General features: G+C 50.1%; 1 protein-coding gene and 1 long non-coding RNA gene across 2 annotated transcripts in view; one reads left to right on the top strand and one right to left on the bottom strand.

The window, feature by feature from the left end:
- The window catches only part of ADAMTS17 (ADAM metallopeptidase with thrombospondin type 1 motif 17), a 156,915-nt gene extending 142,102 nt beyond the window's left edge, over positions 1-14,813 (bottom strand). Inside the window, exons 1-3 of the mRNA XM_053987950.1 lie at positions 14,734-14,813; positions 13,801-14,141; positions 4,528-4,693 (exon numbers count right to left, since the gene is read on the bottom strand). Of these exons, the coding sequence (XP_053843925.1) occupies positions 4,528-4,693; positions 13,801-14,141; positions 14,734-14,803 (577 nt within the window). The 5' untranslated portion in view covers positions 14,804-14,813. The remainder of the gene's footprint in view (positions 1-4,527; positions 4,694-13,800; positions 14,142-14,733) is intronic.
- Positions 14,814-15,239: 426 nt separating this feature from the next.
- LOC128813151 (uncharacterized) lies at positions 15,240-17,352 on the top strand. The gene is made up of 2 exons (XR_008438931.1): positions 15,240-15,387; positions 16,354-17,352. It is a non-coding gene; the product is annotated as an uncharacterized LOC128813151 (long non-coding RNA).
- Positions 17,353-24,368: the final 7,016 nt, after the last annotated feature.

Raw genomic sequence — 24,368 nt, forward strand, 5'->3', positions numbered from 1 at the left:
AAAGGAAAACAGGTTCATTTAAACTGACAAAAGGGTTTAATGCAAACCCACATTTAAGAGTAATTTATGAGGTCTATATCATAAACATGAAATAACAACCTTCTGTCCAAAGACAAGCTGCTCTCTCTCATGGTCCTGGACTGTATTTTATATCAAATCCTTCCTATGTAAGGAGACTTTAATACATCACTGGAGACTTTTGGAGAAGTTGTAACAGAACTTACTTTTCCCAAAGAAATGGAAAGTTTTATGACATGGTTAGAGGAGATTCCTATGCTTTCACAACATGGTTTGATTCTGTCTTGAACATTGGTATTTTCTCAAAATCAAGAAAAACTGAATTTTTTTCCTTTTCACAGACTTTGATGGCAAAGAAAACATGCAAAATATGTGTCGAAATCTCAGTAAATAGTTAAACTACTGTTGTTCCACCATAGTTACAAAAATAATCCATTTACTGCAGCTGAGGCTGTGGTGGATATTGTGACATGGAAACAGCTTTACTGTATGTCACAAGCTCACAGAGAGAAGACAATGAAGGAAGCTCTATCTCAGGGGTTGGGCACTGCAAAAATCATGTATGATGCCTTAAAAGAGATCTTTCTCTCCTGTCTGGCTCTTCTGCAAAGAAATTCTTACATTTATGTATTAAAACCTGCAAACAAAACTCCCTTTGACTCCACTCTCTCCATAGCAAAAACACTTCTCCAGGACCTTTGACAAGAAAGCTGTCAGAGCTGGTGTTTAAAATGAGAGCAGGGCGTGACAGGAGGTTTGTGCAGATGCTGCCCACTGTCCAGAGATGAGAAGTGTTTCACAACACTGGTGTGAAGCTATTTCCCATGTTCCTCAGGACTCCCTGCTCAGAGCAAGTGAAACCCAACCTTCCCTTCCTTCCCCCTCGTTGCATGTGCACCTGGAAACCTTTTAATAGGTTTTCTGTTTGCCTCACAGGGGCTCATGTTCATGCCTGAGCAGAAATGTGCATTGTGACTCGAACTCTCTCTCTCTTGCTGGATGACAGGTGATAAAACTAAAACATATCCACATATCATATAACTAACAATAGCACCTGGCCCATGGTGATGGGATCCCTCCTTTGCTGCTGGAGCACTCTGGAATTCAAACAAAGGAATCAAAACATCAGCTCTGGGATTTTTTTTAACCCATTAGTAGACACTTTCAGGTTCAAATCTCAAGGATCCAGTCATGCAAAACCTTAAGTACTTTCCCATTCTTGACTACAGCCAGATTAATCCTCTTATACAGATTATTCCAGGAGAAATTTGGCTCCAACAAAGTTCTCCTGCAAACCTAAAAATAATTTTGAGTGCTGCAGGACATGTAACGCCACTCAGACTAAAGGAGTTGTTTTAGAGATTTTAACCACCCCTTATCAAACCAGCCTGATGGTATTACCTGGCACCAGGCCACTTTCCCTCTCCCAAGGCTGGGGTCTGCAGGGAGAGCACCACATCTCTGGGTAGAACACAAGGGCATTGCCCTTGGAAAGCTGTGCTCTCTGTCCCCCCAGCAGCACTTCCTAATTAAATTCATTTTGCTTTCTTGAAGTGCTTTCCTGCTCCTCCTCCAAATACTCACACATTACATCACCAAGAACCTTTGTTTCACAAGTTATTAAATTCATATATCACAGGAAATGTGCCATTGAGCAATTTAGCCCTGTTTAAATTCTTACGACATGATCAATAATTAGCATTAAAAATTCAGCTGTACTTTGATTCCCAAATAACCCCAGATTATACCAGCCACCTCTGAATTACAGAATTTTAAGAAGAAAATACATATAGAGGTGGTTCTTGTGTATTTAGAAAATACAAGAACAGCTGTAAAGGACTGAAAAATGCCCAAACATGGCAGTTCTGTGCCCTTGAAAAATACTCATTTTACACTGTATTTACACAGACCTGTCGTCTTCTGTCTGTGTCATTCTACAATACAGGGTTTGTATTTAAGATGTCTGGCATAGAAATATCCCCATGTATTTACAACCTCCAACCTTTCCTGCCAAGTTTTAGCCTGGGTGAGCCAAATTTTAAGCCACTGGAAAACAACCTCTAGTACAAATCTGATCAGTCCATGTTGGTGAGCATCACTGTAAAGAGACCTTTTCCCAGGAGAAATTCTGGAAGCACACCCCTAGATAGTCACTTCCACACAGTTTTATTAGAAATGAACCTTTTGTGTGTCAGACAGAATTAACTTTTTGGTTTCTAAACTCCTTGTGCACAAAAGTTAATCCAAAGCAGACAGGAGGCAATTAGGTCATTAATGTGCTGAGCCTATTAACAGCCATGAGTTACATTTCTGTCCCTCAACAATGACAAAGATCCAAGGGTCTGCCTTGAAGTGGGAAAGCCCAAAAACAATTGCATTATTTTAGAACAGGGTTACTGCCAAGCAGCACTGCAGGGGCTTGTCTACCTTCTTGGCACAGCAGAAGGAATCAGCACCCAAGGGATGGGAATTTTGTTCCCAGTGTAGCAGTGGCTCCCCAGAGGCCTTCAGGAAGCAGGAGGTGCCACTGGAAATGCTCTTTTATCAGTGTCTTCTTTTAGTATCTTCATGCTCACTCAGCTCCTCTTTCCCTTTGTGATCCCATGTAATTACTACCCAGTGTCTCCCCAGTTTCCTTCCTTTAGTTCCTCTTCTCAGGGAGGGAATTCCAGTTCTGCCAAGGACAGGGAGCATCCTGCCCCTAGAAAAAAGGTCAAAAGGTTCAGGCCAAAGGGTGAGGCTGATTTCCTGGACTGATTCTGGCTCAATTCAATTCAATTTTAACCAATGGCTGTCTCATTTTACAGTGTAAGAATTCTGAAATGCATTTTCTGTGACCACAGGGCTGCAGCACCTACGGAACTTGGCTGGGAAATCAGAGCGGTGCTGAATTCTGATGTTTTCTCTGAAAAGAGACATAAGGGATCTGTAACTGTAACCAGATCCAAGATTTCATTCTCAGAGAATCAGAGAGAAGATTGGCTTAGCCTGAACCCCTGAGAATGATAAACCTGCTGAACTATTAAGAGCTCAGCTCCACACAGGAGAAAATAAAGGTCCTGGCTGCAGGATTTACCAGCAGCACTGCCAGGGAGCACCCAGTGTAGAAGCAGGCACAGGTTGTTTTGCTGGTGCACAGGTCTGATTAAACACAAAAACTGAGATACAAAGCCTTACAGGCAAACTTCAGGCTCCTGGCTGCCTGTTCCAGTGAGCTCCTTCAGGCCTCTTCCACTGCTGTTCCCACAAGGAAGCTTTTTGTGCCTCCTGCTGCTGCCACATCCTTCCAGCCTTGTCCCTGGGCACTGAGCTCTTCCCACACCAGTGATTCTCACTCCTGTACCCAGGAAACCTCCCAGCCCTGCTCCCCATTTTGCCCCTTTGGTAGCCCAGCAGCAAAACTCACTGCTCCATTTATGCAATCCATCCAGGACAAGGCAGGAGAGGAATGAAAGGAACAGAAAATAAAGGGACACTGCAACCTAATGAAGAGATTTCATAAAGTTCATAAAAAATACCCCCTCTGCAACACACCCAGAGAGAACTCCAGAAAGGATAAAATTTAATTGCTCTAAAGAAGCAAAAAAAAATAGTTTAAATCAGCTGGCAATTTGACTGAGTGGCTTTGAAAGTGGGAGAAGACTGGATATGATCAATGAACAGAGTTAGCCATTTTCTCTTGAAAAAATGAAAGCAAAGTATAATACATGATATAACAGCTGTTTTATCAGTTAGAGCTTAAGTTTGATGAGTCAAACACCAAATAGAAAAAGCAAAATCAAGCACCTAGTTTAAAAAAAATCACCTTGCTGATCTACATCTAGTAGTTCCAAATGCACACAAGCCCTTACAAAAGCAATTAAAAACCATAAAATGATACAAAGTCTGCTCAGTTGACCCTGATATGGATCCTGTGCTCTGCTACACAGAAGTAACAATGATGGCATGAGAAACTGAAAAAGAAAGCAGATTGCTTTAAAAGACAAACTGTGCATCTCTTCCATCTCCAGATATCCCTTTATTCTATTATGAGCTGGATCCCTGGAGTTGGACTCCACAGGTGATACTTATGATTAAAGTATATCAAAGCAGGTGAAATGATGTTTTTATATCAAAGCAGGTGAAATGATGTTTCCTCTGAAACATGAGGATCACCATTGTATCCCTTCCTGCTCAGCACAACTCCAGTGGAAAGGCAAGATGGAAGAAACCCCCATCAACACTGACTTCAGTTAAAAAAACCTGAATCTTCACTGGCTAAAAAACCAGTGAATCCCTCCCTGAGCAGTGGTCACACTGCAAGATTAGAGCAGAATTTATCATCTCACAAGTCCAATGTCACAGCACATGCCCCGACAACCTCATGTCTGTGATGTGACTCCTGCCTGAAGCAGCAGCAGGATTCACTCACACTTGCCATCCTCCCCCAGCTCCAGCTGCCCAACCACCAGAATTACAAACTACAAACAGAATTCCCATGGCTGCTCTCTGGAGCCACTCCAAGCTCACCTGCTACAACCTTGCAGTGCTCCTCAGGGCCCTGTGGCCTGGAGGGATGGCCGGGCTTGGTGGATCGTCTCCGCCTGATGAAATGTTCCTTCCCACTGAACGAGGTCTCAGATGCATTCACAGGTTGGATCAGCAGCTGCTCTGATCCAAGCTGGATGTAGCCAACCTGTCCAGAAAACAGAAAAAAAAAACCCCATCAGTTTGGTGCCCAAGCCTTGTCTATCCAGCCCAGTGAGGAACCCAGGTCATGTCACTGCAATTATTTGCAGTGTGAGGAAATCATGGGATTAAGGTTGTGTTCAGCCTGTGTAATACAGACTAAAGAACTTCATTTGCTTCTCTTATTTATTTTTTATATCACTGAGCACTATTTAGAAACAATTCACTGTACATGCACAAAGGAAAGGTGGGGATACCTGTCAACACTTTTGCTTTCCCTTCTTCCTCTCCTTCCAGACACAGCCCTACAAATACATTTGTTTTACAAGATGCTCAGCTCATATGAAGACTAATAAATCCTGTTAAATGGAATCCCTTCAAAATCACCTCTCCAAGGACTGCCCTGCTATTGAATGACGTTTACTGTCTCACAGAGGTGACACTGCCTGCACACAGGAGGCCCCTGTGTGTACCACCCTCACAAGGAGCACTGAGTGAACTGATGCAAGTGTGACCTGCAGAGCCACACTGCATTTTTTGGGACCAAATACCTCTTCCTGACTACATTAAGGGCCACACAGTCAGCTCTGCTCTCCCTGCAGGCCACGGGTTGGGTTTCAGAGGTGAAGTCAGGAATGGACTGTTGCACTGTCCCAGTTTCAGGATTTTCCACCATCCCTGGAATAAGTGACACTAGGAAGGCAAAGACTGCCTAAAAAACTCCATAGGGTCCAGGTCAGAGCACTAAATCCCTGCTTTCCTTGCACCAAGTCCAGACCTTACAGCAGGGCTGGCAAGAACATCTTTGGAAGCCAGCTTCTGTCCCAGGAGAGCCCTCCCCTGCTCACAACCCAGAGCTTTTAAGGTTCTTTTATGTTTTTTCCACTCCTTTTCTGGCATGAAAAGAAGAGAGTGAAAGCAAAGTTATCACCTTAAAACTTAACAAAGCCTCCAGGTTTAGTAATCAACACCGAGGTTGTAACCTGTTGCACAAAGTGAGTATTTACAATGAGGGGTTCTTACTTGTCATTGCACTAATCCAGTGATTATTTATATTGCAATTAAAAGTCTCAAAACACAGCCCTGCCATGTACCTCCCCCGAGAGAAGTCTGGAGGTCTGATTTAACTTCTGTTAACAACAGAAGGGCTCATCTGGTCTGCCAGGATTGTGCACCTGAGAGGTAAAGGTGCTTCCAGAGAGCTTCAACATCCATCCTATACATAAAAAGAGAGGCCAGACTTTTCTGGTCCCCCCTCCCCACGCTCTGTGCCAGCCAGGCAACTCTCCAAAGAAATGCTCTGCACGTACATCCAAATGCTGTATGTTCAACAGCTGACTGAACTAATATGATTTATAATATACATTACACACATACTGTATATTGCACATTTCCACACCTCCCTGCCAAATCCGGTCCTCACGTACACCCAGGAAATCCCTTTGGCCCAGTATTTCCAGCAAGAGGAATTTCTGCTAGCAGAAATGAGAGCTCTCCTCCTCCTTTGACAGCCACACAAACTGAACAGCATCCAGGGTGTCTCAGGAAGGGTCACTGATTTTCAAAGAGAGCTTGGACAAAAATAAAACTGTAAAAGTTGGTGTCTCCACTGGGCATGGCTGCAAAGCACAGCAGAGACAATCAGTCCCCTGTCTCTGAGGAGACAAGAGACACCTCTTTGGAGGCCTTCCAAAAGAGACCTTGCTCTTGGGGCAGGGGAATTGCTTAAGGATAAATGCCTTAGCACTTCCTACATACAGAGAAAACCCAACATTATCCCTAGGCCCTACAGAATGCTCACCAGTTTACAAGACTCACTCTGCCCTGGAGTGTCCAAAGGCTGCCTTTTCACTTAAATCACAAGCTGGGCTTTGTCAGAATTGCTCCAGAGACAGCAAAAGTTCTGGTGACTTGTTCTTCCAGCCTCCTTTACGATGCTCTCCACTACTTCCAATCTTCCAGCTGGGAGGTAGCCCCAGCCCCCTTTTTTAATATAGGTTTTAATTATTTAGAAGAAGGGTTGTAAATCTGGTGCCATGGTACTAAAAGCCACACCAGAGCCCCTGACAGACTGCCAACCATTTCAGCTGGTGCCAAAAATATGTAAGAAGAAGTCAGTTTCATCACCACCCGACACTATCCCAATTTTCTGGCATCAAGAGTGAAAATAATTTAAACCATTGAAAAAGACTTATGTTTCACATTTGCTGCGGAATTGTGAAACCTATGGAGAGAAAGAGCCATGAGTCTTCACCCTGGAACACGTTGGGAAGCATCTCAAGCTCAATCTGAAAAGGCAAATAGAGTTTCAAGCAGGAAGGGTTTGCAAGATCAGGCCTCTAAAGCATCCCTAGGGAGTTAAAAATGCTAAAAATTCCCCCAGACTTGCCAGCTGGGTACTGACAAGTCCCCAAACATGCTAGCCCAAAGGAGATCTCTTGGACCCTGTAACTTGAATAGTCTGGTCATTATTTTGCTTTTTCCATAAGAAATGCATTCCTCATTTGCATCCCTCAAATCCTCCAGATCCTGCCCTGGGCTAATCCCAGCATGAGAGATCAGACATCAGCCCTGGACAAAGGCTCTGTGCTTTTCTTCTCTTGTCTGAGTTGAGGGACTGCAGAAGGCTTTGGATTTTGAAGATAAGGAAGTAAAAGTACAAAAGACCATGTAACCCTCAAAGCTACTTTTCCTACATGTTAGGAAATCATTCCAACTAAGTGAAGTGCTTTGGATCTGCCAATTCCCATTTGCCTGGTGAAATGCATATCAAAAGCTGGGATACTCCCCTCCCATCCTTCTCTCCCTGTGGGAGCCCAGGACCTGCTGCAGTGCCAGATCCTGGGACAGCTGAATTTTGGGAAAAGCAGCTGCTGCCCAGCCCCACCATCCTGGAGGACCTGAGACACAGGAACCCAAAAATTCAGAGGAGTGCAGGAGTTCACCATCATCTGCATTAATTTTACAGTTGGTATTGCCAGACCATGCAGCTGACAGAACCCTGCAGCTCTGCTAACAGGAAAGGCTGGAATGATTTCAGCCTCCAAAGGCAGGCAGACTGACAAGCTGATTAAAACAAACAATAATCCACACTTCCCACTACAGCCCCACTCACCACTATGCTTAACAGTGGCAAGATCTTTCACATTAAGGATATTTCACATCCTTATTTTAAAGTCAGCTCAACATTGCTCACCACCAAAACATTCCCATGTGCTCTTATCCAGGGTTTCACACACACAGGGGTCACTCAAGCAACCTGCTCACTCTGTGTTCTACTCTTGTGCTACTCCTCTGCTACAAATCATCCAAAAGCGGAGCTTTTCTTGGGCCAAGTGACAACAGGGAAAGGAGGAAGGTCCTCCTGTGTCACTGGAATGACAGTGGTAATACAGCCTTTGCATGACCCCATCCTGCCTCCTTGGCTTCACTGCTCTGTCCCTGTGCCCTGGTAGTGCTGCTGGAGCTACTGCAGTTCCAGGGCTTGCTCAAAACAGGGATCCAAATTCTCAGTGCTCTCTGCACATGGTTCTCGACCTTCCCACATGTTAATATTCTCCAACAGTTACACTGTTTTTCCAGCCCTTTTTATTTTCACAACATCTTTGAAGGAGATCTGTGAAATGCTGAATCTTTAACAGATTTTTCTCTTGCTCCTAAGTGTTCATTAGTTACATACATGCGAACATGCTGAAAAGAGAACAGATTTAAACATCTGACAAATTCCATCCCCTTCTCAATTTCTCAACTGTTACACTGTAAATCGTTGTTTAACCATTTCCTCAAAGTTAAAAGGAATTTAATGTTTAAAGTGAAGAACAAAACAACCCACAAATACAGTTCAATAAACTTCATGTGGGTTTTAGTCCCACCCTTATTAACCATGTTTCAGCATTGCTTGGTAATTATTTAAAAGTGCAATTCAAGCAAATTGAAAAGAAGAGCATTAAATTAAGTCTTGTTCCAGAGTCATGTCAGGTTTACACTCAGTTCTGAGAGCACACCATACCAGGAATATCTGCCCTGGCCTCCAACTCTGCTAAACAAGGAAACCCCAACATGTTCTCCCTCTTGCCCACTGTGGAAGAGGAAAGAAAATCCCAGCACAAGGAAACCCAGCACAGTAATTTTAAGAGGTTTAACTTTTCAGCTCATGGCCCAGCTATGGAGCAATGCCAGACAGCTCCTCTCCCAGACAGGAGAGTTCAGTGGAGCTGAAGGTTTCCTCAGGGAAAATTGTATCATCTTTAATCCCCACACGCCTGCTCTGCCCTGCTTCCCACAGCAGCAGAGGCTCCCGAGTCACCTGAAGGGCAGCACGGCCCCGGTACACACAGAAAACACTGCCTTGGCCAGGGATGGAGCTCCCCGAGCTGCAGCTTCTGCTCTGAACCAGGCAGCACCTCCCTCTGCAGTGAAACTGGCAATTCACCAACCTAAGGTACCCATGGCACAGCATGAGCCATCAGGGAAGTGCTCATCTTTATCACTCGCTCGCCCCTGACACCCAGACTGGCCTAACTCTGCCAGACTGCGGCCTCTTCTGCATCCTTGTTCCTCTTCTTCCCAAGGACAGAGCAGATTTACTGTTTTACCAGGAGTCCTTGGAGTTACTGCTCATTCCCTGGAGGCTGCTCAGTTCTCTTTGCCCTCACTGCCCTTCCAGACAGGATCGAAACCCACATCTGGACATCCAGGTCCTGCAAGGCACTCACACCCGCCTGGAAATCAGTGGGACTTCAGAGACCTTAGAAGAAGTAGTCCAGATGGATGCTCTTACCAACTTGTCTATATCTACACCCTCACGAAGTTTATGGATGGTCTCAAGTGAACAGGACACACCAGAATGAAGAGCCACTATTCAGAAATATTTTAACAGGCTGGAAGATTTGTCCACCAGGAGATGCAGGAAGTTTAACAAAGGCAAATGTACACAAAGCTTGGAAGAAAATAAGCCCTTTTCTTCTCTGAGTAGATTGTATGAGTCATTACTACAAAATATTTAGGTTTTTCCAACATCCAGTGTGCATCTCTTAAGGTGTAGGTTCAATTAGTCTATTCCACCCTACAAAGAAAAAAAATCACTGTTCTCACTCCATGAGCCTTTGTAATGTGCATCATCCACTTCCACCAATCCAGTCTGCACAAGAAAGTTCAAAGGAAACAAAACTGGGGTGTGAAAATGTTACATGAACTAGTCTCAACAGAAGGGAGGCACAAACTCTTCTCTTACTTCAACTGAGAAGGATAAGTCACCTTACTTAGAGACAAGACAAAGAGCAATCCTGAACCCAAGATCTGGATTTTTAAAATGGAAGAGAAGTTATTTAGAATCAAACCTCTGCCTCTAAATGCATCCCAGTGATTGTTACCTTTTTGTTCCTGAACAGTTTTCAAGGGTTTCTTTTCATTTCTAAGTATAATGCTTATTTTGAGATGGACTCATGACCCTCTTAAAACTCTGTTTCCAAAATATAGGTACAAGAAATATGAAAAGCCTACAGCTGCTCTAAGGGGCTGGTGCTGCAGTCCAGCACTTCAGCATGTGACAGTGACTCAACTGTGGCCTTACAAAGCTGGAACTTACCAAAAAATAAAATTCCTGTACTAGCTGCTGTCTTCTAGTGATGGTCCCAGGGGCTGCAGAGCTGCCTGCGAGTGCCCAGCAGCAGGGAAGGGCAGTGCAGCCCTGAGCTGTGGCCAGAATCCAAGTGCTGGCACAGCTGCACTCCCCAGAGGCCGGTGCTGCCAAGGGGAAGGCAGCAGCACTTTCCAGGAACCCTGTGCCTCTGCCTAGGCTGAATTCCCAGCTTGTCACGAGGAACAGGAGGGCTGGAGCATCCTCACACGAGTCACTTTGGCTGCACCTCAATGGTGAGACCTTGGGTACAGCAGTCCTCACCTCACTCTGACCTCAGAGAGCTCTGAGAGCACGGCCAGCCTTCCCAAAGCAGGAACTGCAGCAGCCACACACTGGTTAACAGCAGCATCTGCCAGCAGAGCTGAAAAACCAGACCCCAACCTTCAGATGCCACACTGGGAATCTGATACCACCACCAGGAAGCAATTGCTCAGTCTGGCTGCAGCTCAGTTTTCATGCCACTGTGTCAGGGATTTTGTTTTTACTAGAACTCCACTTGCCCTGATCATTTTATATCACTTTTGGTATGATTTATGGCATTGCTGAGAATATGATTACAGCAGGGCCTGAGCCAGCTGGAGATCAGGACACAGCATTACTGCCCACTCTACTTCTTAGCAACCAGCTTTTCTGAAGGAGAAGTCCTGATCACCCAGTCAAGAGTCCAATGAGCATTCCCCTGCTGGAATTTCCAGGAAACCCCCCACTGCAGCACTAGAACTGCTCATAAGACAAATGCCAGGACAAACAGGCTGCAAGGTTTCCACTACCAAGGTCTTTCCTCTAGCCCAGCAGGTCTGGCCCATGTCCCACCTGTGAAGCTGCTGCTGAGGGCAAAGCCTTATTCTTCCTGCAGCAAACAGGGCTCAAGGAAGTAATGGGAAAATCAAAATACTTTTTCTTTTTTAAGTGATGGTCTTAGTATTTTAAATTGCTAGACTAGAAGGCAAAACATTTTGGGCTCTAGAGTCACCTGCTCTCAGGTCAACTCATGGCAGATTAAGGACCTCCTAGACAATTTGGGGCAAACTTTTGATTCCTCTGATTCCAGAAAACATTTTACCACTACATTACACAGCTTTCACTACAGGTATACTGGTTTAGTGTGGCCACTGCAAAAGTCTATGTAACCACTGAAAACAGCCTAAAATGTGAGATGTTTCATGTTTAAAGACAGACTTAAGAAACCAAAATGATCCACTCAGCTAAAATAAGAAGGTTAATCTACATGGTGGTATGGATTATTTCAATGAAACCATTTCAGTAATTAATGAGGTTCATCTTAAGTTTAGTTTCATCCATCTTAAATTCAAGCTAATCCTGGACACTGGAGTTTTCTGGTCTCTAGTTTTGAGCTCACAAGGGTGTTTTAACCTTAACTCACACAAATGTACCATGCACCTGCTTTTAGCCCTTTCCCATTCCTGGTGATTACCTGAATGAAGAGGATGAATGGATATATAATACTCCTTTCCTCTAATAGGAAAGGAGTATCCCAACATGCAGAAACACCTCTCTCTCAACACACGTGCCCACAGCACTCAGCACTGCCAGGACCAGGTGCACAGGCAAAGGCAAGCAGAGCTTTACCAACACTGTCACTAACACATGGGACTTTGGCACAAACCAGCAGCTTTCACACTGATCCCAGGTTGATCCAGCCCAGTTATGTCAATTTAGCCATTGCTTAGAATTGCCATGATCCAAACAGGTACTGCAAGATTGCTGTTCACTTTTGAAGAGTAGTGAGCTAAGACTAACTAGTCTTGTCTCTTTTTCAGCTTTTCTACTGGGAATTTTGCCAAGCTTTTTCTCCCTCTCCTCCATTCCCTGATCTCAGGCAGTTAATACTGTGCCTACAACTACATTCTTCTTTTTTTAAAGGTTCCTCCTCTGTTTGTTTGTGCTTTCCAGCTTTGGAAGCCCAGCAAGATTAACAAAACACGCCTGGTGGCAAAAGCGTAGAGCTGTTAGTGACTTAAGGCTTGAACTAGAGATATTAGTTTTAAGCTGCCCTTGGTGGAACTCAACTTCCAATGCCACTCAGACCTCAGCATCTCTGTTTGTTGGGGTTATTTTAATCCTGAGGCACAGCGCCCTCAAATGGCTCCGGAACGAAGGCTGGAGCCCCGAGGGCAGAGCATGAACTGCTTCTCACTACGGTTTAAGGATAAATCTCCATCATCAGGTCTGTTCTGGCAGGCACACTTCCCAGGACCATCTGCTGGGAATCACTGCCTAATGCCCTGCTGACTTCCTCAAGTACTTTAAAAGTTATCAACAATAATTGCAAACTGCTCAATGTCTTAAGCATCTCAGTCTCCACCACCAAGAAACTTTCTGTCCCACACAAGATCACCTGCTCCTACCAGGATGCTCAGAGGAGAGCCCAGCCCTGCAGAGCCACCTGAAACTACAGCCTGGGGCAGAGAAATCCTGACACTTGTGGTGGGACAAGCACCCTGGAGTGGAATGCTCCTCTGACCACGCTGGGGCACCGGCTGCTCCCTGAGCACAGCTCCCAGTGAACACCCCAACACCGACGGCAGGAGCCTGGGAAGAGCCAGCTGCAGAGCTGCCACAGCATCAAGCCAAGATGGCACCAAATCACCCCCAGCGGGACACAGCCACCTGCCCCATGCCTGGGGACAGTGACACAAAATGTTCTCTCCACCAGGACGCTCCTCCACCCTCGGGTTCTGCCGCCCACCCACAATGGAACCGCAGGGCCTGAGGCGCCTCAGAGATGGCTGAGGCAGCTCCACAGGGAGAGCCAGGGTGGGCAGAACACCCACCATGGGACAGCGGCAATGCTCAGCAGGGCCCGGGAGGTGAGGGGACAGTGAGGCAAGGGGACAGGAGGGTCACTTCCCTGAGGGCAGGTGAAGCGCAGGCATGCCGCCTCATCGGGCTGGCAGTACCCGGCCTGAGGGGGAGAGCGGGGCGGGATGGCAGCACCGGCCCTGAGGAGGGGAGCGGGGCGGGATGGCAGTACCGGCCCTGAGGAGGGGAGCGGAGCGGGGCGGGATGGCAGCACCGGCCCTGAGGAGGGAGCGGGGCGGGATGGCAGCACCAGCCCTGAGGAGGGAGCGGGGCGGGATGGCAGCACCGGCCATGAGGAGGGGAGCGGAGCGGGGCGGGATGGCAGCACCAGCCCTGAGGAGGGAGCGGCGCGGGATGGCAGCACCAGCCCTGAGGAGGGGAGCGGAGCGGGGCGGGATGGCAGCACCAGCCCTGAGGAGGGGAGCGGAGCGGGGCGGGATGGCAGCACCGGCCCTGAGGAGGGGAGCGGAGCGGGGCGGGATGGCAGCACCGGCCCTGAGGAGGGAGTGGGGCGGGATGGCAGCACCAGCCCGAGGAGGGGAGCGGAGCGGGGCGGGATGGCAGCACCAGCCCGAGGAGGGGAGCGGAGCGGGGCGGGATGGCAGCACCGGCCCTGAGGAGGGGAGCGGAGCGGGGCGGGATGGCAGTACCAGCCCGGCGCAGGTGCTGAGGGAGGCGAAGGAGTCGCTGCGGTTCAGCGCGTGTCCCGAGTAGAAGCAGAGCCGCTCCCGCGGGGGCCGCCGCGCCTCCCCGCGCCGCCGCTCCACCGCGAAGCCCCGGGCCAGGAAGCGCAGGTCGCGGCGGAGGTGCAGGTACAGCTCGGCGCCGGCGGCGGGCAGGCGGAGCAGCACAGCCTCCTCCTCCTCCTCCTCCTGCTCCGCCGCTGCCCGCCGGCGCCGGGGGCCGCCGCGATCCCCTCCGGGCGGCAGCAGGTGGATCTTCTCCAGCGGCACTCGCTCGGGGATCACCATTTCCAGCTCCGCTCCGCCAGCTGCAGGCGAGAAGGAGAGAGGCTCAGGCGCTCGCACCTCGGAGCCGCGGCCCGACGGGGCGGCCGGGGGCTGCGGCACCCCCCGCTCCCCGGGACAGCCCGGCGCTCGGGTTTCAGCGCAGACAGCCCCGCGCTGGAAACCTGCGCAGACAATGGAGCCAGCGGAGCACGGCGATTTATTTCTCTCTATATACACATATAGTAGAGACAGAAGCGTGCAGGGAAGAGAGGAATAGAGCAAACGCTAAAGCTACTTGTATCATTAAAAAAAAAATAGATATATATAGCTCAGACACAAGCATCGCATTTCACCAACCCCAATAAAAATCTGCAGGGAGAAGGGGAAAAGCAGAGCGAGCCGCAGCAGCAGCCAAGGACAGTCAGCAGCTTTCCACATGGAACGCTACAGCAGCAGCGGGAGGACAGGAAAAGAAAATACAAAAGCCTGGAGCAATTCACCCCGCGGGCTGGGACCGCGGCCACGCAGGGGATGCGGTGCGTGCCCTGCGCTCCGCGCCCGCACGCTGCCGCCCGGGGTCGGACCCTGTCAGCGCCGCCGGGGAAGGGGAGCCGGGGCGGCAGGGAGCGCTACCTGTGCCGGCGTCCAGTCCGCAGAGCAGCAGGCAGGGCACGACGAGGGGCAGGAGGCAGCCGTCAAACATGGTAGTGCGGCGGCGGGGCCGAGCGCGCAGCGCGGCGACGGGAGCGGGGCCCGAGTGCGCCCTGCCCGCCCTCGGCACCGGGGATCGCCGCGGCGCGCGCCCGGCCACGCCCCCCGCCGCGGCTCCGCGCGCCCATTGGCGGCGGTGGCCGCCGGGACACGCCCCCCGCTCCCCCATTGGCTGCGCGCCGGCGGCGCCGCTCGGGGGGAACGCACGTGGGCGCGGGCGACCGGTAGGGGGCGCCCTCTCCTGCCCCGGCCCGGGCCGTGAGGGACCCGCGGGGCCGCTCCGGGACCCGGTGTCGGTTCGGGACCCGCGGGGCCGCTCCGGGACCCGGTGTCGGTTCGGGACCCGCGAGGCCGCTCCTGGACCCGGTGTCGGTTCCGGACCCGGTGTCGGTTCGGGACCCGGGGCCGCTCCGGGACCCGGTGTCTGTTCGGGACCCGCGGGGCCGCTCCGGGACCCGGTGTCGGTTCCGGACCCGGTGTCGGTTCGGGACCCGCGGGGCCGCTCCGGGACCCGGTGTCGGTTCCGACCCGGTGTCGGTTCGGGACCCGCGGGGCCGCCGGCAACATCGTGACCAGGTCAGGGGGTCTGACGGGCGGCATCCCGCCGCTGGGCAGTCCCGTCGTGTTTCCTTCATCTCCCTTCCCTCATCACTAATTGAGTTTAGACACGGTTATGGCAGCCCGCTTGAGAAAGTCACCCATTCCTTTCCCAGTGCCAGCTGCAGGACCGATGCCAGGGTTGGAAGACCAGGAAAAAAATTCGGTTGGCCATATCATAGAATGGGTTAGGTTGGAAGGCACCACAGAGGGACATCTGGCCAAACCTCCCTGCTCAAGCAGGGTCATCCCAGACCACAGTATATGGACACACACAGATTTTGGGAAATTATCCCACATACTTATTTCCCAAATAAGAAACAAGTGCATAAAGCTTAACAGATATACAAATTCGTTTTTGCTACCAATTCCCATTTTCACTGAGGTCCTGCAGCCACTGGAGTTCCTTCCCACCTGGTTGGGTCACATCCTGCGTGTCCTCAGCTGTGCAGGGACCAGGAGAACTCAGTCTGGACAGGGGCTGTTGAAAGAAGTAGGGTGGTTTCCAAGAGAAGAAAGGTTTCTGCTGTGCTTGGTGGGCTTTGGATGGGATCCTGTGCTCCTGGCATGGTTGAGTCATGGAAAGCAGTCAAGATCCAACCTGTTAGCAGCTTTACATTGTGGTAGCCCAGCAGAGCAGTGTCCTAGAGTTTAAACTTCTGCAAAAATCTGCAACTTTGTTCCTGAAATTGTGGAAGAATTCAAAGGAAGACCCATAAAAGAGTGTGAATGAGTCTGGCAGATTTCTCTGCAGCATTTCCATGAGAATTGCCCCGTACTGACAACAGCAGGAATGGCTCTGAGTTGCAAACAAGCGGAATTAGGTTTGGATGCTCATCCCAGGGAGGGCAGGCAGTGGGGGAGTGCTGAGAAAAGGGCTGTTTGGAGCCGGGAAAAGGACTGCTGAGAGACATGAGCACGTTAACACCATTCTCCTTCTTCCAGGCATTGAACAGGCAGCAAGAGCCACGTTTTCTTAGCGAGCTGCTCCTGTACAAGGAGAGAGGCTGTTTGAGTCAGAGCCTTGGAGCTGCCTCCAGCTCTTCACCCTCTTGGCTGTGCTTTTCCCAGGCATCAAGGGAATCCCCATGGCACACCATGGGCTGGTGTAGCACCTCAGAAAGCCCTGCCCTGCACGGGGCCTCTGCAGCACCTCACGGACACAAGAGCATGTCCCACCTCCTGCTGTGGCCTCAGGAAAGTCCCTCCTACCTCCAGTGGGGTGGCACGTAGAGGATGTTACCTGTGGTCAGCAGCCAGAGCAAAACTGAGGACCTGCAAGCAGCTCCCAGCAGGCAAAATCAGAGTAAGCCAAGACCCGTGGCTCAAACTCTTTATTAACATGAGATCAGGTGAGTTTTAATAGCTCTGTGTTTCCCACTCTCTCTATCAGGGCTCACTCTGCTTCTAATAAGAATTTACCAAAGCAAAGGGACTGGCCCAGACCTATTCAAGTGAGACAAAATCTCAGTTTGGGGCTGCCTTGCTCTGTGTCAGTAGTGTAACATAACACAGAAAACAAAACCTCAGAGCCTGAACTTCCCTCCTGACCTGTTGTGAACCAATGATTTCAGTGCCTCCCTCCAAGGCCAGGGCCCTGGCTGGCACAGAGTGGGGAAGAGCTCCCCCACAGCTCTTCCACCCGTGGCAATCCTCTGCTCCCGAGAACCACGAGGCAATTTGATTTGTGAGCTGCCAAAGCTGGCCTGAGCCCTCATCAGGCACGTTTAAACCCAGACCACCAGCTGACTTCATTTGCTAAGGGACTGGAGCTGGAGCCTCGAAAGGGTTTGACGAGGGGGCTTAGATTTGTTAAACTTTTTAGTAGATCCTTTCTCCCACCTTCCAAAGTCCTCTGCCAGAAAAATAATAACAATACAGAGAAAGAATAAATTTAATAGTGTGGGGGAAGAGAGGCACCAATAAAGAGAAGTCTGTAACTTACTGCATGGAAGGACTTGCTCAGTGGCTGGGCTGGCTGGCACAGACTACACTGGAGTAGGGATAATCCCAGTGGAGCATCCCAGACTTCCAGAGCATTTGGACAGGAGCCCAAGAGGCTGCAAACCCCAGGACAGGGGCAACATCCCAGGCAGGCCTCAGTGTTGCCAAGGCCTGGAGCCAGGAGAGAGGGACAAGCCCCACAGCGGTACCCACACAACAAAAGAGGAGCAGCACTGGTGGTTTTCTTGAATCCAAATTCCAAAGTTCCAGTGAGACACATTAATTGAACACCATGGACTTTTCAGAAATGCCTTGAAGTTGTTCCTGATAAGGATAAGGTGTGTGTGGCAGGAGCGGGCTGTGGTCCTGTCGTGGTGGTTGCATTGCTCCCCTGCTCCCAGCCTGTGGGGAGGGGGAGATTTCTCCTCTCACCATCACAGAGGTGGATTTGGCCCTGCAGTTCCTAGGAAACAAGCCCTCTCCTCCTCTCCACCCTCTGCTGTTGGGGTGTTGTTTTGTTTTTTTTTTTTTCCCAATTTTAAATGTATGTCGAAGAAGCCAAGTTTCATGGCCATTATTGCAGAGTTAATAACCCTTTGGAGACTGCAGACATGTGTTATATCCATCTTCCCGAGCAGTCACTTGGCTCGCCGCCTGGAAAATGCCAGCATGGGAAGGGTTAACTTGGCCACTGCTCAGCCTTCTCTCTTCTCCAAACCCTTCCTGTCCTGGTCCTCTCCCCGACCTCACAGGTGCTGCTCTCCTGCCGGGACACTCCGATGCTTTTCCTGCTCTCCCCGCAGCTCCTCCCCTCTCTGCAGCCTTTGGGAATCGGGAATTTCCTCCCCTCCGGAGGCTGCAGAGCTTGGCCGGGCTGCTTGGGCACGGACCTGGCAGGTGCTGCTGTTACCTGTGCAAATGACCACCCAAAGAAGCCGGAGACAGTTTAGTGACAAGTAGGGACCAACAAAAGCTCTTTTGTAACTTCAAATCATCAGCCAAATAAACACAAGTAGTTTCAGAGGTGCCAACAGTGGTTTTCTTACAGACTGGCTTGACACACTGAGCCAGAGGTTCAATTAAAGCTCTTCTCTGGTGGAGGGTGTTTCAGGCTGGGCTGCTTCATGTTGGACTCACTTCTTACCGGTGGTCTCAACGATCTTTAAGGTCTTTTTCAGCCTAAACGGGGTCACCAGCATCTAGTACTGTTCATGCAGCCCTCAGCAGAGGCACTTAGGAGGTTTCTCCTTACAGCAGCCTGAATTCTCCCAAGCCTGCAAGAGAAAAACTCCCTCTAGGACACCTCTCTCAAGTCTGGCTCGAAATGGACAATCTATTCGTGAGCTCCTGGAAATAGCAGAGCAGAAAGAAATGTGACAGTGACCCTGGAGGTGTCCAGGGACTGAGCCACCAGCACCTGTGTCCTCACGGGAGCACACAGCCTGCTCCAATTCAGCTAAGACCATGGCAGGAGAGCTGTCCTTGTCTTTCTCCTGGCAAGGGACTTTATCCACAGGCTGACAGAGGGTCCCTTTTGTCACAGGGAGTTTGCTTTGGCTGAGCTGTGTCTGTCTCACAGTGAGTGCATCACATGAGGTTTTCCCTGAAGATCTTCCCTACACTTTCCCCCCTGCCTATCTCCAGGGGGGCTCCCAGTTTCACCCAGCTGCAAATGAGGAAAAATACCCTGTTCCATAGAATACTGAGAAATGAGAAGAAAAATATTCCCGTGGGACAGGGGCTGAGGAATGGACTCCTGAAATTCCAGGTTGCTTCATGTCTGGCTCCATTCTCACCCTGGTGCTACAGCTGTCTGTGCGAAACCTTCCAGGGTAACTTCGGTGCAGATTTGGAGGGATCCGTTTGCAACAGTGTTAGGACCAAAAAATAACTGCACCCGGGCCACAGCGAGTGAGAAAAGTCAGGAATATACAAGAACATACTTCCAGCTGAGCAACACAGCTGCAGGGTGCTGGGAGAATCCACTCCCTCAGGGCAGGCAGCACTTTGTGTAGAGAAATCAGAAATGTAAGTGCATCACCACCTCCAGGCAGGCCATGCTGGGATTTTCAGATTTTCAGATTTTCAGGCATTCGGGACTAGTGCAGGTCACTTTGGGATCGGGAGGCCGTGCACAGATAGCCATCGGCCGGGCCAGGACGGTCAGCCACGCGTCACTCCCCAGGCATGCAGGGACAAATGGACAAAGCAAAGAGCTGCCATTGTTTGACCCTAAAGTTCAGCCAGGCTTTTTATGAAGTCTGGTGTTGCCACCTCTGATGATGTTATCAGGAACTTGGGAATAGCTGGCACTTTCTTTTGTTATGATTTATGGTTTGTTTGGGTTTTTCCTCTCTGGACCTTGGCTCCTGCAATCATGAGATTGATTTCTCATTTAACTCCATGTTTGACCCCCTGACAGGCTGGGAAAGTGAGCTAGGAGAAGCCTAAAGGATTTTTGCCCAGGAGCAAATGAAGAAGCTCCTAACCATGGGATTGTTTAAGATAATCCTTTCTCAAAAATGATGCTATTGATTCTTTTTGTGTGTGTGTGTGTGTGTGGAGGGAGAAGCTCTGAATGCTTGGAGCTGACAATGGCAAAGCCCTTCATGCAGGTGCCACCTCCCTGGCACTGGCAATATCCCACATCTGGTGTTCCCCATCTCCTCTCAATCATCTCCCTTTGTGTCCAACACCTGCCTTGGATGAGGATCATGCCCCCAAACTGAATATTTCATATAAGGCTTCTCCTTCTCTGCATATTTCTTGCAGCAGGACATAAGGAGCCAGAGATTTGTAAGCCAAGAAGGGGGTGCATGTCTTGGAAGAGGTGATGCCAAGGGGATGCACAAGGCACTTCATCCATCTGCATGGATGGCTACTGGAGCCTGGACCAGGTGGTCCAATCCAACTGCACAGACCTAAAGTGGCTCCTCTTCACCGTGAAAGTACTAATAAGGGAAACCGCTGACTTAAAACACTCTAAATAATGTTTTCCTATTTCTTTAACACCCCTCCCTTGGGCATTCTCTCCTCCCTTCACAGCGTCTTGGCCAATTACACTTGCAAAACAAACAGAAAACTCAATATCCCCAGGAGCAGGGATTGCAGGGTCAGGGGCCCCATCAGGTGCTGCAGTGGGGGCTCCAAGGTGGGTCACGCCACAGGAGCAGCTCTCCTGCAGCCAGCAAAGCCCTTCCCCATCCCTGGAGAGAGGGGCCCCAGCCAGGCATTTAGTGGGGGGACAAGCCAAGGTGGGAAGGGCTGTCCTCCAGGCACAGGCACTGCTGGATGGTGGCACAGAGCTGGGGAAAGGCTGTGCCCCAAAGCCAAGCCCCTCTGGCCCCACAGCCTGGGAGTGTAAAACACCCCTTTTCTCCTGTGGAAGTGTAACAGCCCCAAGCCCATGTGCTCAGGTGATCATTTACTGTCTAACCCTTCTTTTGAACCATCTGAACTTTTACAGGAATTCAGCAATCAAAAACCACCTTTTCTCCATAGGACCAACACCATTCAGAGCTAGTTTTCCCACAGGATACTTTACTCAAGTTTATGCTGATTTTGCTGGTTGCTCCCATTCTGGATGCAGAGCTGTGCAGAAACATTACCATAATGCCACTGACAGAAGCTGTGCAGAGTTCACAGCACAATCTCTGACTGCTTTTAAAAATTCACAGCACAGTTTTGTCGGCCTTCCTTTTTCCTCCTCCTTCTCTTGGGGCTACTCTGCAGTTCCCCCCTTCTGAGTCAGTCAGTCTTTACATTCCCTCTCCATCATCCCCAGCTGAGTCAGTAAATTCCCCATCGCTGTGCCAGGAGTCTTTACTGTGAGCTCCACAGCCTGCAAACTGGAGATGCAAACTGGGATGTTTGGCTGTAGGATCATAAAATCATAGAATGGTTCGGGTTGGAAGAGACCTTGAGGATCATCTTGATCCAGTGCCCTGCCATGGGCAGTGATGCCCCCCACTAATTCAGGTAGCTCAGGGCCCCATCAAACCTGGCTTTGGTCAACTGATGTCTGTCTGTGTTAGTTGTCTGGCCTGGGGGTCACTTGGAGCACCTATTTGGAACAAGAGCCCCACTTTTTGGGCTCTTGGGCTGCCCTGAAGCAGTCAAGGCATGTTTGTCCTCAGGGGATAAAGGAACAGGGGGGCAGGATATGCTGTGACCATTGCAGGGCCACATCTGTAGCCCTGTGCACTTTGGAAGGTGCTGTTCACCTCACACTCCTCTAAGGGATGGCAAGGGCTGCCTTTTCCTCCACAGGCAGCGAAGAAACCCCACTGCCCATGACAGCAGAGTGCTCAGAGTCACTAACATGAGGGTGAGTGCAAGGTCTGGAGGGAGTAACATGCCTGGAGTCTAAACACATCCTGCTCCTAATCGGCAACAGCCACCAAACCTCATCCCAGCCCATTTGGGGCCAATATTGTCATTTTTTTGCAAGGTCGTACAGTGAACCAGAAATAGAATTGAGATGCTCCTCTGCTGCTGGATCCTCTCTCCCAACAGAGCTGGCAATTGACTTTGGCTTGGCTGCAAGTGTTTGTTCATAACAGCAAAACATCAGAGTCACTCTAGGACTGTTAAAACTGCCAGCTGTCAGGAATAGGAGCTGGGCTGGACACACACAGGAAAGGAGGGGAGATGTGTGTCAGTGAACCTGCTGGCCGGGAGGATCCCCACCAGCCCCTTCTGTGAGCTGGGATGGAGGGAGCTGTGCTGACAGCTGGGCACCAGCCCATGGAAACCCCACATGGAGAGAACCCTGCAGGCAACCCCAAAGCTCCAATCTGCAGGGACAGGCAAGTCAAATCCAGCTGTCTCCTGGCTCTGAGCGAGACTCCCAGGGAAGAGCTGGGGTCAGCTCAGAACCACAGAGGTTGTCACCCACAGCCCACAGCATCCAAACACCTCCTGTCCATCCACAGCTATGGAGAGAGCTCATGGAAAGTTTTCATCCTGCTATCAAAGCAAACCAGATCCCAGCTCTCACAGCTGAGCATAGCCTGACCACGAGGGTTGTGCAAAATGGGATTAAAGCAGCTTGTTTGGACCAACGGGTCCCTTTTCCCTGCTGACACCCATGGGGAGTGTGCACCTCATGCTTGTGGTGGAGAGCCTGTCTCCTGAGGTGGAATGGCACCATCAGAATGGCATCATTAGAATGGCAGTGAAACCTTCATTACTCTGTGAGATTTATCCTCCTTATTTGCATTACAGACATAAAGGATCTAGATGAGAACAGGACTTCACGTAGCACCAGCCACAATCCCTGTGGGCTTGAAAAAGATGTAGGTTAAAGAGACAATATGAGAAATTACAGGCAGTAAAGCAGTGTCAGAGCAGATTTAACATCCCTTCTTCTCCAGCTAGATACACCAGGTACAGCTCTGGTACCAGGAGACAAAGCAGGACAGTGCTGCACCTACAGGGAAAGGGCCAGTGGTGACACCCAGGCAGATGCCAGCCCTTGGGATACCAGCACACTGGGCTTCTGGACTGGCACCAAACACTCAATCTCAGTAAAATTTAAGAGTTTTTTACCCGACACCTGTTTCACAGTCAGCGACCGATCAAGTGGAAACGCCAGCTGCGTGAATTTTGCAGCGCGATACTCAACAAAATCTGTTTTCAGGGGCAAAAAGATGGACAGCAACGCCGCACGGAGCCGTGTCCCGACGGGAGCCGTGTCCTGCTATTGCCACCTCGTGGGGCCTCGCAGCAATGACCAGGTCACCACCGGGGGTGGCACGGGAGGGGCCCGGGCCGTGCTCACCGCAGCAGGTCCAGCAGCGCTGGGCTCCCCAAAGGCAGCTGCGGCCAGAACCCGCGGGAAGCAATTCCCAGTTCACTGAGTGCTGTGCATGCCCTGCAGAGTAGTCGGGGTTATAGAACAGTCCTACCCTTCGGCTAACACTGCTACAGAGTCCTGTTCTCTGCTCATCCTTACAGGACCCAAAGGGATCAAAAATGCTGCAAACACACAACCGCTACCTGACCTCGCTGCCCTTGCAATGGGGAAATGTATGAGACATTCTTTGGTTGCTGAATAATTCCTCCTTTAAATCAGCAAAGGAACTAGGTAGAATTTGCATGGCCTGATAAGATTTAGCACAACCTGATAAGATTTAGCTCCTGCTTCCCACAGATTCTTATGAAATCCTAGGACTTCTCCTGTTCTGTCCACAGCCCTTGACAACTGAGACACTTACCCATAGGTGCAGTAGGAAGGTCTTTTAGCAGCTTTCTCCTGCTCTTTGTTGTAGAAAGCAAACACACAAATCTTCCAGGAGCTCTTCTAGGACTCCTGGGATTTCCAGTCAGCCAGGAAAAGCATAAAACCAGCTCTGAGATCCAAGAGGGGGTCAGGTTCGCCCAGCAACTGGAGGTGAAGTGTGGGGTTGTTGCCACAGCTGCAGGTCTGCTGGGCTCTACTCGTGGCTGCCCTCGCCCAGCCCCTGCCCAGTCCCCTCACTCACATACTGGGAACTTTGTGAAGGAGCTTTTCCCAGATCCTCCTGCTTCGCTCCTGCCCTGGGAACTCTTTGGCTGGGCTCAGTGCGAAGCCGCTGGTGCTCGGGGAAAAGGAGTTGTCCTGGCTGCAAAGTTCATCTCTGAGTCCAGGCAACGCTGGCTGCTGCTGCTCGGAATGCTGATCCCCGAGATACACAACTACTGTCTTTTTTCTCCTCCTTCTCTTGGGACTCGTTCCTCCTAATATTGTTACTGCTCTGCTTTGTGATTCTTGGTGATGTCAGTTCTGTGTTTAAGCCATTGCTGTGTTGTCCCAGCCATTTTTGCTCCTGCTTTTCCCTCTGCTCCCTTCTCTCCCCTGCCTCAGCAGCCATCTCCAGCTGCACCCACATGCTGAGGCAGTTGGGACAAGTCATGGCTCCTATTTCACCTCTTCCTGGTAAATTTGGTCTTGGACTGTGGGCATTAACATCAGCAGCCCAGGCATTGCTCAGATCCTGAGCAGGCGGGGGACAGGAAGCAGAGTGCTCGCTGGA

Source organism: Vidua macroura, chromosome 12, assembly GCF_024509145.1.
Source record: "Vidua macroura isolate BioBank_ID:100142 chromosome 12, ASM2450914v1, whole genome shotgun sequence".
Classification (NCBI taxonomy): Eukaryota; Metazoa; Chordata; class Aves; order Passeriformes; family Viduidae; genus Vidua; species Vidua macroura.